The sequence below is a fragment of the Crocodylus porosus genome, unplaced genomic scaffold (genome assembly GCF_001723895.1).
Source record: "Crocodylus porosus isolate Cpor-Errol unplaced genomic scaffold, CroPor_comp1, whole genome shotgun sequence".
Lineage (NCBI taxonomy): Eukaryota > Metazoa > Chordata > Crocodylia > Crocodylidae > Crocodylus > Crocodylus porosus.
Genome location: NW_017728914.1, coordinates 33,764,517 through 33,780,475, shown reverse-complemented (window position 1 = coordinate 33,780,475; position 15,959 = coordinate 33,764,517). Strand labels below are relative to the sequence as shown.

At 60.5% G+C, this 15,959-nt stretch overlaps 1 protein-coding gene across 2 annotated transcripts in view; it reads left to right on the top strand.

Moving 5' to 3' along the window:
* TNIP1 (TNFAIP3 interacting protein 1) overlaps positions 1-15,959 on the top strand; it is a 23,610-nt gene that overhangs the window by 5,994 nt on the left and 1,657 nt on the right. For both annotated transcript variants that reach the window (XM_019535242.1, XM_019535241.1), the window contains exons 2-16: positions 4,937-5,107; positions 6,162-6,287; positions 7,014-7,102; positions 7,476-7,544; positions 10,624-10,815; positions 11,239-11,333; positions 11,434-11,521; positions 11,969-12,058; positions 12,171-12,236; positions 12,808-12,939; positions 13,344-13,472; positions 13,822-13,950; positions 14,184-14,309; positions 14,850-14,930; positions 15,171-15,359. In XM_019535242.1, the coding sequence (XP_019390787.1) occupies positions 4,975-5,107; positions 6,162-6,287; positions 7,014-7,102; positions 7,476-7,544; positions 10,624-10,815; positions 11,239-11,333; positions 11,434-11,521; positions 11,969-12,058; positions 12,171-12,236; positions 12,808-12,939; positions 13,344-13,472; positions 13,822-13,950; positions 14,184-14,309; positions 14,850-14,930; positions 15,171-15,359 (1,734 nt within the window). In that variant the 5' untranslated portion in view covers positions 4,937-4,974. The remainder of the gene's footprint in view (positions 1-4,936; positions 5,108-6,161; positions 6,288-7,013; positions 7,103-7,475; positions 7,545-10,623; positions 10,816-11,238; positions 11,334-11,433; positions 11,522-11,968; positions 12,059-12,170; positions 12,237-12,807; positions 12,940-13,343; positions 13,473-13,821; positions 13,951-14,183; positions 14,310-14,849; positions 14,931-15,170; positions 15,360-15,959) is intronic.

Genomic DNA, 15,959 nt, shown 5'->3' with positions numbered 1-15,959 from the left:
AAGTGGTGAGAAGATCACAAAACTGCTGACCCCAGGGGCGAAGGGAGGAATCTGCTTGGCTTCACAGTGTCCCGTCCTCTTCTCCTTGCCCCCTGCTTTCCTCTCTGCCTTGTATCCCATGACCCCCCCCATGCCATCCACATGGCCAGGCTGGATGCATTTCATTCCTCCCCTTTGCGTGCGTGTTTGGTCCGCACCCGCTGCCACTGCTCTGCTCCTGCCTCCGAATAAAGCCCCTGGGGCAGGGGGTGTCTGATCTGTCCCGGGGCTCGATGGGCCGCCAGCGTGCACCAGGGCTTTCGGGCTCTTCCTGTCGCCCTGTGCGTCCCTTGCGGCCGCGGAGAACAGCTTGAGAACAGGCCTGCCAAGGTCTCCCGGCCCGGCGTGGAAATGAACCTGCCTCCTGCCCCACCCTTCGAAGCCAGGCTCACAAGGTCAAGGGGATGACTCATGGCTTTGGGGCTGGCCCTGGGTCTGCGGCCATCTGCAGCTGAGCTCTGCCCGTGGGTAGTCCACAGTTTCCCAATGTGGGCGTGGGAAGGTGGGGCAGAGGGTATTGGTGGCTGTGGCTGCGAGCCAAGGGCTCTGGGCACTGTCCCTGCCGTGCCTGCAGCTCCTCCGCTTGCCCAAGAGACAGTTTCCTCCCGCTCGTCTCACGGCTGCTTCGTTTAAGTCTTGCAGAGTGGTGAGAACCTAACGAAGCCCAAACTAGCGCGGCTTCAGATCGCTTCCTCGTTCGCAGGGCAGCCTCGCCAAGAATCGGAGACTCTCCCGTGGCTCCCTCTCCCCCCATTGCTGCCAAGTGGAGCTCAGGCTTTGCTGGAAGTTTTCTGACAAACCAGGTGTACCCCAATACGGAGCCTGCCCAGGATGCCAAGGTTTCAATTCCCCCCCCCCCAAAAAAAAAACCCCAACATTTCTTTTTAAAAAAAAAAGTTTCAAAAATGGCCAAAACGGCCTTTTCTTCACAAACCCCCCTGGATTTCCCACTCCAAACATCTTTGCCTAGAAGTCAGGTGATAGGAAATCAGGAGGGAAGAATCAAAGTTCAGAATCAGAACGAAACCTTTCGAGACAATCGAAACCGCACCTCGTTCGGGGGACTTAACCTGAGATCCACTCCACCAGCGCCACCGCCGCCCCCCCGGGATGTTTCTGCTTCCAAAAATTCAAGGCTGGCTTTGCCCTCGTGCCAGATGGGAAAACTCGTGTGTCTTGGAAATGTTTCTGGCACGGGAGAGCTGTTTTCCACACAGCTCCCGCATTGCAAGCCCCAGGCCTGAAGCGCTGGCTGGCTGCAGGGGTCCCTGGTGAACTGGGTGCAGGCTGCAGGGGAGGGGAGGTGCGTTTCCCACCCTGGGCGCGCTGCATGTTGTTCTCCGAGAAGCTGCCATTTAACCACATGACAGTCACGCTTTTTAACCGGCATCCTCCCCCACCCACTCACGCTGTCTGCTTCCTCCTCGTGCCGAGTCGTGCCCAAAACCTCTGCCGAGAGGTCTCCCTCCCCTGCCCTGCCAAGCCGAAACCCAGAGCCCATAGCATGCAACCACAGCTGCCGCGTGCCCATGCCGTTCACTTCCCCTGAAGCTGCTGTGCTCGTCTTGGGGAGAGCGTCTCAAGACCCAAAACCTTTTCTGGAAAAGCCCAGGCGGCTTTGCTCAAGAGCACAAGCGAAGCAAGCAGGTCCCGGCAAGGTAGAGGCGCCGCGCAGCTCGTGCGTCCTTCTGCCAGTGGCAGGGAGGTGGTCGAGCAGACGGCCATCAGCAGAGCCTCCCGTGGCCTCGGGAGAGACCCCACGGGGTCCCCGACCTTGGTCCTGGGGCAGGAGAGAAATTGCCCTGTGTGGTATCCTCCATGTTACAGGCTAACACGTTCCTGCCACATCCCTTCGACATTCAAAAGCCACGAGACCGTCTTAAGAATGACGTATTTTTGCAAACCCAAGGAGCATGAATTGAACTGGATGAAGGAGTCAGGAGCATTTCAGCCCAACCAAGAGGACTGAAAACATAGCACCACTGTTTTTCTTCCTTTTTAAATGAAAGCCAAGCTCTCTCCTGCTGCCCCTCTTGCAGCTGCTGGAGGTCTCAGAAAAGCCCCAGATCCTGGGAGATCCACTGCAGAGCTGGGAGACCAGGGGGCTCCTCCATCATGGCTCCTTAGGGAAGAAATGCAGTTGCCTCTGTGTCGCTGATTTGGAAACCAGCTTGGGCTTGTTTTAAGCTGCCACGTACACCCACCGTGAATGTGCCCAGACGGCACTCGGGGGGGCTGGGTGCTCGGGCATGCTCCCTATCATGCTCAGATGCTCGTGGAGGAAAATTGAACATCGTCGATGTTTAAATCGGTGCTGGAAGGCGTCAGGACAGGCCTGAGAGAGGAAGGGAGAACGCTGCCCTTCCCGAGACACCGCGGCCGTGGGGGGTCTCTGCCTGGCTGGGCTCTGGCCGTGGCAGTCCTCGAAATCCAGCGCTTGGTTCTTCACTGCTCTGGTGCTGGGAGAGAGCATCATCTTGGCTGGCCCTGACCTCACGTGGCAGGCGTGAGAGATGCCTGGCCCATCTCGGGCCACCCGGGCTCCTGGCCCTGAGCTCTGCGGAGTGACCTCTCGGCTCTGCTGCACTTGCGGCAGCAAGGGGAGGATGTCCCGCTCCCGGGAGGAGGTTAGCACCAACCACCATGCTTGGCCAGCTGCCGCCAGGCTCTGGAAATACGGCCAGGGCTCCTGGAGCAGCTGAAAGCCACCACCTCGGAGGATGCGGGGGCTCGGTCTCGCCCGGGGGTGGGAGACGAGGCTGCAGGTACCAGGCGGTTGTTTCTGACTTGAGAGCAGCGAGGTGCACTCGGACTCTCTCCTCTTGGGACACGCAGCCACGTCGCTCCCCAGGGCATGCGCTGCACCAGCTTTGGTGTCCAGGCTCAGCACAGTGCTGGGGAGGGCTGGAAGAGAGAGGCCAGGGGAGGAGATGCCTGCAGAGGGAAGGGGCTCATGTGTCCCCTTTATTCGCTGAAATGCCACTCGTTTGCTCTAGAAATGAGTGTGCGAGTGAATGGACAGAGCATCCCAGGGCAGGCAGGGCACATGGGTGCTGCAGAGAGGGCCGGGGGGGGATCCTTCTAAGCAGGGCTCGTCTGAGCCTTGCCCGAGAGCAGAAGTCCCCAGCAAGGTCATGGCAATTATCTCCAGATGAGTCTGTGTGCTAATTGCTATTCTGGTCCTGGATCCTGCCAGGTGGCAGTTGTCATGTGGAAAGTCCCCAGGCGCCGGAGGCAGGTTATGTAAAGGGTGAGTGTCGGCAGCTGGCTCCGTGCCACGGGTTAGCAGGGCACGGCACTTCTGTTGTCAGCAGGGCTGGCACAGGGCGCGCAGCCCTGTCATCTCTCCCGCTTCGGGCCTGGCCTGTTTACTGTGGCTGCACCTTCCCCTCCCATCAGCATCCCTGCAGCAGCTGCAGACGATGCGTCCCGGAGAGTACACGGCACGTATAAAAGTACCGAATAGATTCACCACGTCAAGAGGTTTCTGAGTCCCGAGAGCGCACTGGTATTTCAAAGGGCAGCCCATGGGGTGACTGGTTTTTATTTATTTCTTTTGTTTCGTGATCCATTTGTGGTCCCTCTCGTCTTCCCAAGTGACCTGATGCCCTGCCCGGTGCCTGGCTGAGTCAAGGTGCTTGCACCCCACAAACTCCATGGGAGTCGTCCCAGAGTCTTTGGGGGTCTGATAAAGCTGATTAATGTTGTCCAAACTGGTCTGTGCCTGGGTTGGGTCCCGGGGGGCATCCCAGAGACGCCGGGAGGTCAGAGCCTGTTGCTGGCCTGTTGGTGCGGTAACAACCTGCAATCTCAGGACCCAGCTCTACAGGAGTCCAGTGAGTCCGCGAGCCGGGGAGAAGGGCTTTGGCATTGCTCTTTTTTTCACTCCCAGATGTTTTTCATAATGGGATTTCCATGGTGAGAAAACACTGGGATTTTTCTAAACCATCTGAAAAATCTCTTCCTGGCATGCTGGTTCTCATTTGCCTCTCAGTTTCCCGTCTGCAGCTTTCCACAGCCTGGTGTCTATTAAGGGGCATTTTGCAAACTGGTTCCTTTGCTGTTTGTGCGCGTGGACCGTGCTTTGTCTGTCGCCCCACATGGCAGGCAGCTTTTCTAGAAAAAATCCAGCTCTAGGGAGAAAAGAAATACAATTCTAGAAAAAATTCAACATGAGAAACCTCTGAGAGGGGGAAAACAGCCACCTGCCTTGACCTGCCCATAATGACTGGGATGAAGGCAACTCCTAAGCACCCATAATTTTCTTTTTTTCAAGCTCTGTTAATTGGGTGCAGCATTAAAGCACGTTGCCAAGTTGCATGAGAATCCAGCCATCCCACCCTGGGAGACTGGAGCAGGCGGGTGGCAGTGGGGAAAGACCTGTCCAGAGCCAAAACCACAGCCCGGGGGAATCTGTGCTGTCCGTTATTGCAGCGGGTTGTCTTGGGGCTGCCGTACTTTGCAATGCCCGGTCCTAAACTGATCGGAGCAGAAGCTGTGCAGAGAGTCACCCTAGCAGCAGGCGTTGCCTTTGCCCTACACATCTTTTGCACAGAGGGAAGGCAAAAAAAAGCAATGCGTGGAGCCCGGAGCTGGGGCAGTGCCAGGCGGAGCTGGCTGGTCTGCCCACCTTTGCCTCTGCTTCCTCATGCAGCCAAACCGCCCCTGCAATATAGACCAGCAGGCTCCTCGTGGCTGCCCTGAGCCACCTTCAAAGGGAGGCACAGGAAGCAAGGGCACGTGCTGTCGCTGCTCATTTCTGCCTGTGAGCTGCAGGCCTGCTCTGCCTGGCAGGCTGATGGCTCCCGGTGCCTGCGCAAGGGCAGGGGGGTGATGCCCCGGGGACCCATGGCTGAGCCCACCGGGGAAGGTGACGCTCTGACCTGTTGCCTTGCAGGGAAGTCCGGCTGGGAGGCGGATGTGTGAGCAGCAGGCATGGAAGGGAAAGGACCGTACCACATCTACGACCCCGGCGGGGCCACGCGGGAGGAGGCGGCCAAAGCCTTTGAGCGGCTAGTGGAGGAGAACACCCGGCTGAAGGAAAAGATGCAAGGGATAAAATCTCTAGGTAAGGGCTCGGCAAGCGCCGCTCCTGGATCTCTCTCCCGGGGCAGACCCTGCATTTGGCGGAGCTGCGGAGCGATCCAGGAGCTGTCCTGAATATGACGGGGTGATTGCTAGGCAGAGGCAGGGCTGGAAAATGGGAAGTGTCTTACAGTGCAGCTCCTCTGAGATCATCCCGTGACCCCCATGGGGACCAGGCCCACCTTGCTTCTAAAGGGGGCTCGGCAACCGACCAAAACACCCCATCCCAGAGCAGTGGGGTGGCTTTCCCCAGCTTGTTCTGCTCCCCGGGACCTCTGCGGAGGCATCACTGGCTCCCACAGGCACGTACCGTGCAGGCTCCACCGCTCGGGATCAAAAGCCGTGACGCGCTGCAGTCTGATGCAGGGAGCCCAGCTGGCAGCACGCATGCCACCGGTGGCACGGGCAGCCACGTGCCCCGTGTACCACACTGGGGAGGGGGCAGGCAGTACAGCAGCAGCAGGTCTGGCAGGGAGCAGAAAGCAGAGTACAGATCAGGAAGGGAGCACAGGGCAGGAAGCCGACCACAGTAGCAGATCAGGCAGGGGACACGGGGCGGGGAGCAGACGACAGAGCAGCAGATCGGGCAGGAAGCAGACAGTAAAGCAGCCAGCTAGGCAGGGGAAGGGACTGGGAGTGGCCCTCGGGGATACAGGGCTAATTTGTGGCACGGCTGGCGAACGGGTTGTCTCCCAGTGGTCTAACCTACCAGGCTGTAGGGCACAGGAGAAGACTTGGTGTTTGGATCCTAGCCCAGAGCAAAATGGGGAATTGGAAAGTGTTCCCGTGGCTCTGGACTGAAGGCCACTAGCTTGTAAGCCCAGAGCTTTTAAAAGACAAGAGAGGACTTTTTGCAGTGCACGTGCTGTCTTCTCGCCTCTGTGGGAGGATCACAGAGAACTCTGATTGCCTGAATTTGCCCAGGGAGGTTTCCCCCACCCCTGCCCCATGGTGAAATCCAGGCCAGCGGGGAACCTGGGACTGGTGGACATGTGCTGCCCAGGTATGTGAGCCCCTCTGGTCACTGTGCTCCCCAGGAGAGCTGCTGGAAGAGTCCCACGTGGAGGCCTCCAAGCTGCGGCAGAAAGTGGAGGACCTGGTGAAGGACAACAAGATGCTGCAGCCGTCGCCTTTCCCCTCGGACGAGCTGCTGGAAGTAACAGGTACTGGGGGCACCTGGGTGGGGGGTATCTGAGAAGATGCTCCCTTTAACGAGCAGCCAGGCCAGGCCAGGAAGCCCCTTCCCCTCCCGGCACGCTCCACTGGGCATCCAAAAGCCTGTTGCAATGAGCCAGGACCTGCCTGAGGCTTCCAGGTGCTTGTCCGGCCCGGGGGCTGTGCTGGCCTTGGCAGGGCTGGGAGGAAGGTCTCTGTGACTTTTTCCCATGCGTGAGAGTTGCAGTTGTCTGCTCACGAGCCTGGGCAGACCTGAGAGGCCACACTGGGTCTTGAGGGCTGCAGTGGGGGGAATGCCATCTTTCCCTGCTGCCCGTGATTAGGGGATGAAACACCCACTGCCTGCTTTTGGAAGGGGAGACTGGCCACTGGTCTAAATGCAACCAGAAGCTGTGATAAGGAGCAAGAAAGCCTCCAAAGCACGGCTTCCGAGGGCACGAGTGGGAGAGCCTGGTGCTACGAGACTGGTTATTGGGCTCCCCTTTAGTTTGACCCCTAATAAGCTCAGAGCTGGTACCAGCTAAATCTGACGTGTTGCCGCTGAGACAGAGCCCAACCCACTGTCTCCAGCCTGCACAGAGCCAGAGCTGCTGTCTGGGCTGCATCACCCCAGCTAGAAGGTCCTTATCACCGGCACCATCCAGGATCCCTGTGCTCCCAGTGGGGTAGGGACAGGTCCCATGTCAAGGCTGTGATGCTCCCTTCCCTCACAGGCAGAGACCCAGACGGCAACATGACCTCGGCGGAGCCAAGCAGGAGCGAGAAGGAGCAGGATGCAGAGACTCGGCCGACTCCGCTAAGCGTAAGTGTGGCCAGAGGAGAGGTCTGGAGCGTGCCTGCGTAGCATGCGGGCTGGGAGTGGTTGGTAAGCCCCTGTCCTCTGACCTGATACTGGGGTGAGAGCAGCCTTCAGGGTGGAGCTGCCCAGTCCACCATCAGTCACCTCCCAGTTCTCTGACCCCTGGAGACGCAGGGCTTGCTCTGCTTGTTAGGGAAGACCCTCTTGCCTGGGAGTCCCCCATAGCTGGACCCTGTCCCCAAGCCCGTCCTCCTCCCAGATCTGCAAACAGCACTGGGGTCCATCCAGGGGCTGGAGGGACCTGTCCCATCCATGCTGCCCCCAGGCGATGGGCTCCACTCCCTGCCTGGAGCCTGACCCCCACCTGCCTCCACAGGGCTCATCCTCTGAGTTCGAGATCGTGCCCACCGAGGACAAGAGGTTTTCCCACGAGAGCAGGAAATCGGTGAGTGCCCACCCCCCCAGCGCGACTCGGGGAAGCTTTTGGGGGCTGCACCAAGCAGGGCTGGCATCCCACAGACTGGATCCCAGGGGTGGGTGAGGCTTGTGCCCCAGTGATGACTGCACGAGGTCTCCTGGCACCAACGGGCTGTGCTCCCTAATGGCTGGTGATGGACGGGGTTGTGGGGTGCTGAGGGGCAAGCGCTGCACCCAGGCAGGTGAGGCAAGTGGAGCTGCCCTCTGTGTGCTCCCTGGCTGGGAATGTGCCCCCTCGTCCCCCACCCCATGGTTTCCGTGCGGGGCCAGTGGCCAGGGATGAGTCAGGAAGCTCAGGAGAGGGGAAAAGCCCCTTTTTGCTCGCCTGTGCAAATGGTCGTGCACCCACAGACCTGGGTATCCTTCCAGCCAGGTCACGTGGCGCTGGGGAGAAGGGCTGTAAAGTCCTGTGTGAGGCAATGTGCTGGAGCACTTAACCTTTCGGCTTGGTGCTGACCACTGTGTTCTCCCACACGCCCCCCTCCTTGACCAGCTCCTGCAGGGCTTCTGCATCCCTCCAGCCATGCATAGACCTCTGCAAGCTGGCCCTATAACACCACCCCCCACACGTGACTCGGTTTGGCCAGCAGGCTCTGCTCAGTGGTTGCGTTCAGCTTGTAACGGGCCCAGGAGATGGAGCCAGAGGAGAGTCAGTGCTGCAGGGGAGAGCGGCATTCCCCACCCCACCGGCCTCAGGGAAAGGGGAGGAGGACAGAGCATGCTGCAAGCCCTGGGCAGAGAATCAGGGCCTTGCCAGCCTGTAGGAATTCATCCCAGGACACATGGTACTGTGCAGCAGCTGGGCCTGAGAGCTCAGGTTATGGGCTGCATGCAGAGGCTGTTTTAAACCCCGTTCTTAGTGGCGCGGCTTCTGCGAGGGCATCGAGAGCCCCAAGCTCGGCCGATCCAAACCTCCAGGGAGCTGCCAAACCCGATGCAGCACTCGGCTCGGTGTCCCACCCAGCCTTGTGGGTTGGCATCACTGGGAGCACTGGGCCTGTTCTGCTTCCAGCTCAGCAGCTCCGGCCAGGGCCAGGACAGGCTGCGGTGGCTTCACCATCTAAGTCAGGCGGGGGCACTGCCGTGCCCAGGCTCGGCGATGACGATCGCGCTTCTGAGGATGGCGTGTGCCCTGCCGCGCCGTGGGGAGCGGCTGCTTTGGTTGCTCGGCAGCGGGAGATGTGAGGGCTGGACACGTGCTACTGCAAGGCTGCGATTTCCTTAAGGCCCCGGGGACAGAATGAGTCAGCCCAGTCCCAGGGGGTGGTGCCAGGCCCCCGGCAGGTGGCACAGTAGGACCCGCTCCCATCTCTCTACCCTCGGAGCTCTCCGCCCCGGAGAGAGACGCGGCCGTGCCAGCCCGGCGGTGCCTGCAGGCCAGCGCCTCCGCCCCACTGTTTGCTGCGTGTCTCCCAGGAGATGTGCACTCGCGTAGGACAAATCCATTCAGTTCTGGGGATGCCGGTGCTGTCAGCATGTGCGTAAGCCAGGGGTGGGCGAGGGCGAGGCCAGTGGGTGTGCCGCAGCCCAGGGATTAAATACAGCCCAGTTGGATGCACACCAGAGCAGGAGAGTGCAAGCAAGCAAGGGCTGGCGATATGGTGAAGGGCTGCAAGCGGGCTGGCTTGGATACTGGAGAGGCAGAGAAGGGCACTGCTCTGGCTGCGGTGAGACGGTTCCCACGCAGACAGAGCCAGCAGCTCCCAGGGAGAGGAGGGAGCAGGGAGGCACTGCCCGTCGGTGAATGAAGCAGCCTTGGGGAACGGGGCTGTGATAAATACCAGCGTTGCATGGTAGGGCTGCATGGAAAGGGGGCACCAGCATATGGGATGCTTTGGGGTGCCCACTGTGTGCTTCCTGGGGGGGTCTGCCCTTGGTTGAGACCAGCTTGGGCAACCCCAGGTCTCCTTGACAGCTTGTAGAAAGGTTTGTCACCGTCAGAGCAGCGAGGTGCTGGAGCAGCCTTCTAGTAGGAGCAGCAGGGGCAAAAATTGATTGGCGGGTGAAGTGGGGTACATGACCAGGCTCCGGGCCCTGTATCACAGGGCTGTGTTCCCAGGCATGTTGTGGCAGCTCTGGGGTTTGCATCGCTGTGGTCAGAAGATGCACGTGACCCTCAGGTGCACTGAGCGAGTGAAAGGGGTCCGGTGCTTCTGCTTGGCAATAGCGTGATGTTGTGGGGCCGGCGATCCCAGAGCGAGCTGGAGCAGCGGGGATGAAGAAGACCTGGAAAAGCAGGTCCTAGAGTGAGAGATGCCAAGAGGTCCTTCTGCTTAGGACGTGAAGGGCTGACTTGATTTTGGGGAAGGGGGGTTGGCAATGGGCTCTTCTGGCTAGCAGACATGGGGTAACCAAACCCAGCAGCTGGACACTAAAGCTGGGCTGATGCAGACTGGAGAGGAGGAGCGAGGTCCTAGCAAGGAAAGCAATTAACCATTGAAGCCTTCATCTTCAGGGTGTGTGCTTTGATCAAACACAAGCTAGTGGCAGTAGCCCCCTGAGTTTCATTGCAGTAGCCCCCTGCATAACCCAATGCCTGGGGCTGTTGCAGCCTGTCTGGGGCAAGCAGCCAGGAGATGCCAGTTGCCGGCAGAGCCCAGCAGTGGAGAGGAGGCTACCTTGTCTCTAGGAAAAATCGAGATGAAAAAGCAGTCCGTTGAGCCGAGCTGTGGGTATCCGGGGGTCTGAGTCGGGCATGGGACAGATGCTGGGCACAGAACAGGCCCAGCATCGGTCCTCCAGGCTTCTGGGCCCTGTGAAAGGCATGGGCTGCCCAGCACAGGTCCTGCCTTGACGTGTCCTGTAAACAAAGCTCACCTGGCCAGGTGTGATGGGGCCAGCTCCAGGCTGGGAAAGCACCCAGAAAGCCCAGGGTGGGCAGATACTGCCGAGTTGCCCGAGAAGAGTGAGTGACACGAGTGATGTCACAGGGTAGCTGGAGAGATGCACTTGCAAACACACTCGTGGGCACGCAGGCACCTAGCTGCTGTGGGCGTGCGATGCACCTGGGCCCACCCCCCCGCCACTGACCACGTTCTGCCTCCTAGGACACTGAGAAGCCGCAGCATGAGGATGCCAACCTGATGCTACACCTGCAGCGGCTGGAGAGCACCCTGAGCGTCTTCGCCGAGGAGGCCGACAGGAACCAGGTGCTGGCCCACCTGGGGCGCATGGCCCTGGAGTTCAACCGCCTGGCCTCCAAGGTGCACCGCAACGAGCAGCGGACCTCCGTCCTGCAGGTGCGGGGTGCTCCAGCCTTCCCCCTGCCCCACCAGCCTCTCCTTCGTGTTTCTTGCCCCCCTGGCCCTTCGGTCCCCCAGCTGCTTCCTTCCAGCGTCCCCTTTCCCCATTGCTCTGCTCGCAGGGAGGAGGGTGTTGCCTGCAAAAGCTCCCACCTGTCTGAGCCACTCGGTCTCCAAAGTGCTACCCTCTCCTGCCTCTTGGCCAAAGCCATTGCAGTCCACAGGGATCCCGTACCTCTGCCCAGTGCCTTCCCTAGCAGCAAGAGCCAGCCCAGTGCCAGGCGGGGGTGAAACACCCATCTCCCCCATCTGCCTGTCCTGGCTTCAGGATGCCTATGGCATCTCAGGGCAGGCCGTGTCCCCATCTGCCCTCCCTCAAGAAACAGCGGGAGCTGAAAGTCTTGGGCATTTCCCCGGCAGACACTGTGCGAGCAGCTGCGTAACGAGAATGAGGACCTGAGGGCCAAGCTGGAGAAGGACCTGGAGCAGAGAAACCAGGTTACGGAGAAGCTCCGGTGAGTGGCACAGGGGAGTGGGGATGTGAGGCAGGGTCCCCGACTTTCTCTTATCCACACGCTGGTTTCCCTGCCATGTGTAAATGCCTTTCCCACGCAGGTGTGAGAACCAGGAGCTGCGGAAGATGGTGCTGCTGAGGAAGGAGGGTGCCAAAGGGGACGGTGTAGAGCGCTGCAGCCCACAGCAGGTAGGATCTTGCTGGGATGCTGCATCGTCCGAGGATAGAGCCCAGCCCGAGGGCTAACCCCCTTCCTTCCAGCAACAGACCGCAGGGAGACCTGTGCAAGATGCATCTCCCACCCTAACGCCCAGTGCACAGAGCCAGCCCAGGTCCCTCTGCCTCTCCCCAGACCTGCAACAGCTGGGACTCAGGGGGAGGTTACACAGGGACAAGCCAGTGGCTTCAGCCTGGCTCAGGAATTGATTTCTGCCCTGGAGATAGACAGGTATCAGCTTGAAGCTGCCTGATCCTCCCCACACCATAGGGGAGGCAGCATGAGCCCCAGGAGCACTGGGTTGGTGCGGGGAGACTAATGGCAGATGCGGGACCCCCTTCGCCCCCCTATGGGATGTATGTGGCCTCCCCCTCTGTATGCTGGAGGTCCTGAAGGGTGCGGCATCTGCTCCATTGCAGAGTGGGGCCACGGCGGAGAAGACATCGGGCAAGGGCACGAGCGAAGCCAGTGAGAAGAAGGTGAAGATCCTGGAGCACCAGCGCAATGAGGTGAGGAGCAGGGCGGAGGCTGCAGGCAGGATCGGGACCAGACCAGGGCCCACACAGCCAGCAAGGGGAGGGGGACCTGGCTGGGGCTCACTCTGCATCTGTCCCCTGCCAGCTTCTGGAGGTGAATAAGCAGTGGGACCAGCACTTCCGGGCCATGAAGCAGCAGTATGAGCAGAAGGTAACTCGGGGCTCACTGGGTGCCATAGCATGGCCGCTGCATGTGCTATGGCCCTAGGCGATGGTCCTTGAGCTATGGGCACAATGGAAAGACCTCAGAGGGCACTGTGTGCTTGCATGTGTGCATGTATGTCTGTGTACGTAGCACGTCTGTTTGTGTGTGCACATATCTGTGTGCATGTATGTCTGTGTACATGGCATGTCTGCGTGTACACATATCTCTTCATTTATGTCTGTACGTGGCATGTCTGTTTGTGCACATATCTATGTGCACGTGTGTGTGTGTGTGTGCATGCACATATGCAAGGAGCCATCATGACTGCAGTTCTGATGCCTCCAGTCCACACTTTCCTGCCTCCGGTCTCCCCTGCCCTAGGCCCTGTCCCTGCAGTCCAGATGAGTCCACTGCAACCATTGCAGGGGGCACGGGGCCCTTCTCTTTCTCCTGCTGCCCCATGGGCGAGGGTGGGAAGTGAAGGGAGCACGGGACGGGGGCTCTGCCCGGCCCAGGCAGCACTGGGCTTGTGGCCTCCCATCCAGAGCTGAGCGCAGCTGTCCGTGCCCCTCTGCAGATCACGGACCTGCGCCACAAGCTGGCGGATGCCCAGAAGGCGCTGGGTGAGCAGGAGGTGGAGCGGGAGCAGAAGCAGCGGGACTTCGACCGCAAGCTGCTGCTGGCCAAGTCCCGCATCGAGGTGGAGGAGGTAAATCCGTCAGGGGCTGTCGATTTCTGCACCCCCCCCCCCGCCTCCCTGGGGGAGCTTTGGGACTCAAGCCCTGGCTTTCCATAGTGGCGGGAGCCCTGGCTCACCTCTCTTGCACCACAAAAAGTTAGCCCAGCCCTGTCGCTCCCCTTGACCTTGACCTTGACCTTGACCTTGACCTTGACCTATGTGTAGTCCTGAGCTCACACCAGCCCTTCCAGTTCCTCATCTCTGTGGGCACTGGCCTCTCCTGGCTGTGTGGCTCTGGTCCCTCAGCACCCTCGCCACGATGGCTGACGGGGTGGCACAGAGCAGACACAGCCCATCCTCTCAGGTGCTGGCATGGGGAGAGAGTCGGATGCACCTCTTGTGCCCTTCCCGACTCTCCTGCCCTTCCTTTCCAGGCGGAGAAGGAGCGGCTGTCGGCCGAGGTGAAGGAGCTGAAGCAGAGGACGCGGTTCCTGCAGGAGCAGCTGGCGCCGGTCACCAAGCAGCGGGAGTACCAGGAGAAGGAGATCCAGAGGCTGAACAAGGTGGGGCTCCTGCCCGGCGCACCCTGGGCACTTGGGTTTTGCGTTGCTCTCCTCCAGCCTCATGCCCGCAGCCCACATTGTCTGTATCTCGGTGCCAGGCAATTGAGACCTTGCAGTACCAGCCATGCAGCCTGGCCAGCCCTGTGCCACGCCAGCCAAAGCTTTGCACTGAAACCCACCCCTTTGCAAGCTGCTGCCACCCCGGGGACCCGGCTGGTGGTGGGTGCACTCGTCCACCTCACCACGTGCTGGGTGACATCTGTGCCGGGGCCCCTCTGAAGGAGTCTCCCGCTCCCCACTGCCATTCATGGTGGGTACAGCACTCACGGCTCTGCTCCTGTCCCCTCAGGCCCTGGAGGAAGCTCTGAGCAGCCAGGCGACTGCCCCATCTGCTTCAGCCTTCGTGAGCACCATGGAGCCCGGCGGGGGCATGCACCGGCATGAGCTGCTGACCCAGAATGAGCTTCTGAAGCAGCAGGTATTTGGGGGGCCCCCTCCTCACGTCTGCACCCTTGGGAGATCCCCGTGGTGTTGGGGCTGGCCCCCAGCACCACCAGGGCACAGAAAGGGGGGTCGTGCCCTCATAGCAGGGAGGCTGTCCAGGCTTTGAGGCAGGGGGCGATCTGGGGCTGCATCAGCACAGAGGGCACCTGCTTTCCCCCCCGGGGCTTGCCGTGGCACCCACAGCCTCCCTTTGCTCCTCTCTGCCAGGTGAAGGTCTTCGAGGAGGACTTCCAGCGGGAGCGGAGCGACCGGGAGAGGATGAATGAGGAGAAGGAGGAGCTGAAGCAGCAACTGGAGAAGCTCCAGAAGCAGCTGACGGTGTCCAGTCACCAGGTGAGGAAGGTGCCCTTCACCCCCCACGGGCTTGCACCCCCGCCGTTCACCCCGGGGACCATTTCCACCAGGCTCTGGCATCAGCAGGGCAAGGGCTCAGGCCCCGCAGGGGATGACTGCCACAATGTTCTTGCCCCCGTTGCACCCCAGAGCTAGCTGCCCCTATGCTGAGGAGGACAGGCAGCCTGGGAGCAGCTTGCCCTGCTACCTGTGGGGTTGGCTGAGCATGGGGGGGGGTCTCTGTCACCCCAGAGGGTGTTGGGGTGGGGGGGGACACCAGGCAGCAGCACAGCTGAACCGAGGGGACTCCCTGCCTGGAATTTGAAGCTCCCAGCCTCATCCTTCAGCTGCCAGTGTGGCCAAGACCCCTGCAGCCAGGCCTGTCCACTGCCCCCGATGTAGCGGACAGCTGCTTCACATTCCTGGGGAGGGCACAGCTCCCTGCTCCCTGGGCCTGGCATCACCCCTGCCCAGCCCAGCCCAGCCCAGAGGGGCTGCAAGTGCCGGCTCGGTTCTGAGCCCTTCTGCTCCTTCCCTCAGCTACGGCTCTGCAAGGATGACTGCCAGAGGGAGAAGGAGGAGAAGGAGAAGCTGAAGAAGATGCTGAAGCAGCACAAGCAGGTATGGGGCGGCAGCAGGGTCCGGCTCCCCTCTCCTGGGTTGGACCATGCAGGAGGACCTTAGAGGCACCTCCTTTACCCCTTGTCATCTATGGTCTAGCTGCACCCCAGAGGCGCTGGGCAGATGGGTGGGGATGTCTGTGCCCAGATGCCCAGGGGACGGGGATGTGGGGAAGAGAGGGGTCTGCGTAGCGGTGACGTCTTGGCTCGGCTCCTGATGGTGCCCATCTGCCTCCAGCAGCTGTCTGGGGAGAGGCTGCCCCCCGAGCCGCTGCCGGCACCGCTGGGCCCCACCTGCCCCATGTACCAGTTCCAGTACAGCCCGCCGGCGCCCCACCCCCTGTTCCACGGCTACGAGGACTGGCAGCAGATCCGGTACCCACCGCCCGCCGAGCACGGCCCCATCCAGAACTACCGCCACTTCCCTCCTGTAAGTCGGACCTCACTGCTGGGCTGTCCCCTCCCGCCTGCTACCCTATCCTCCCCCGGTGTAGCTGTCTGGCTGTATTATGGCTCGGGCTTTCATGTCTTCCCTCCTCTTCCTGTAGGGGCTGGGCAGTGCTATTGCTCCCATTGTACAGAGGGGGAAAACTGAGGGGGGCTAAGTGATTTGGCCAAGGTCACACGGGGCAGCAGTTTCATAGTTTTATAGTTAGTAGGGTCGGAAAGGACCTGAGCAGATCATCAAGTCTGACCCCTTGCCATGGGCAGGAAAGGATGCTGGGGTCAAACAACCCCAGCAAGGTGTTTATCTAGCCTCCTTTTGAAGACCCCCGGTATAGGAGTGAGCACCACTTCCCTTGGAAGTTGGTTCCAGATCCTAGCTGCCCTGACCGTGAAGTAGTGCCTTCAGATATCTAGCCTGAGCCTACTTTCAGTCAATTTATGGCCGTTGTTCCTTGTTATTCCCAGTAGTGCTCGGGGGAACAGGGACTCTCCCATTCCCCGCTGGTCCCCCCTGACTAGTTTGTAACAGGCCACCAGATCCCCCCTCAGCCTTCTCTTGTGGAGGCTGAACAGGTTCAGGTCC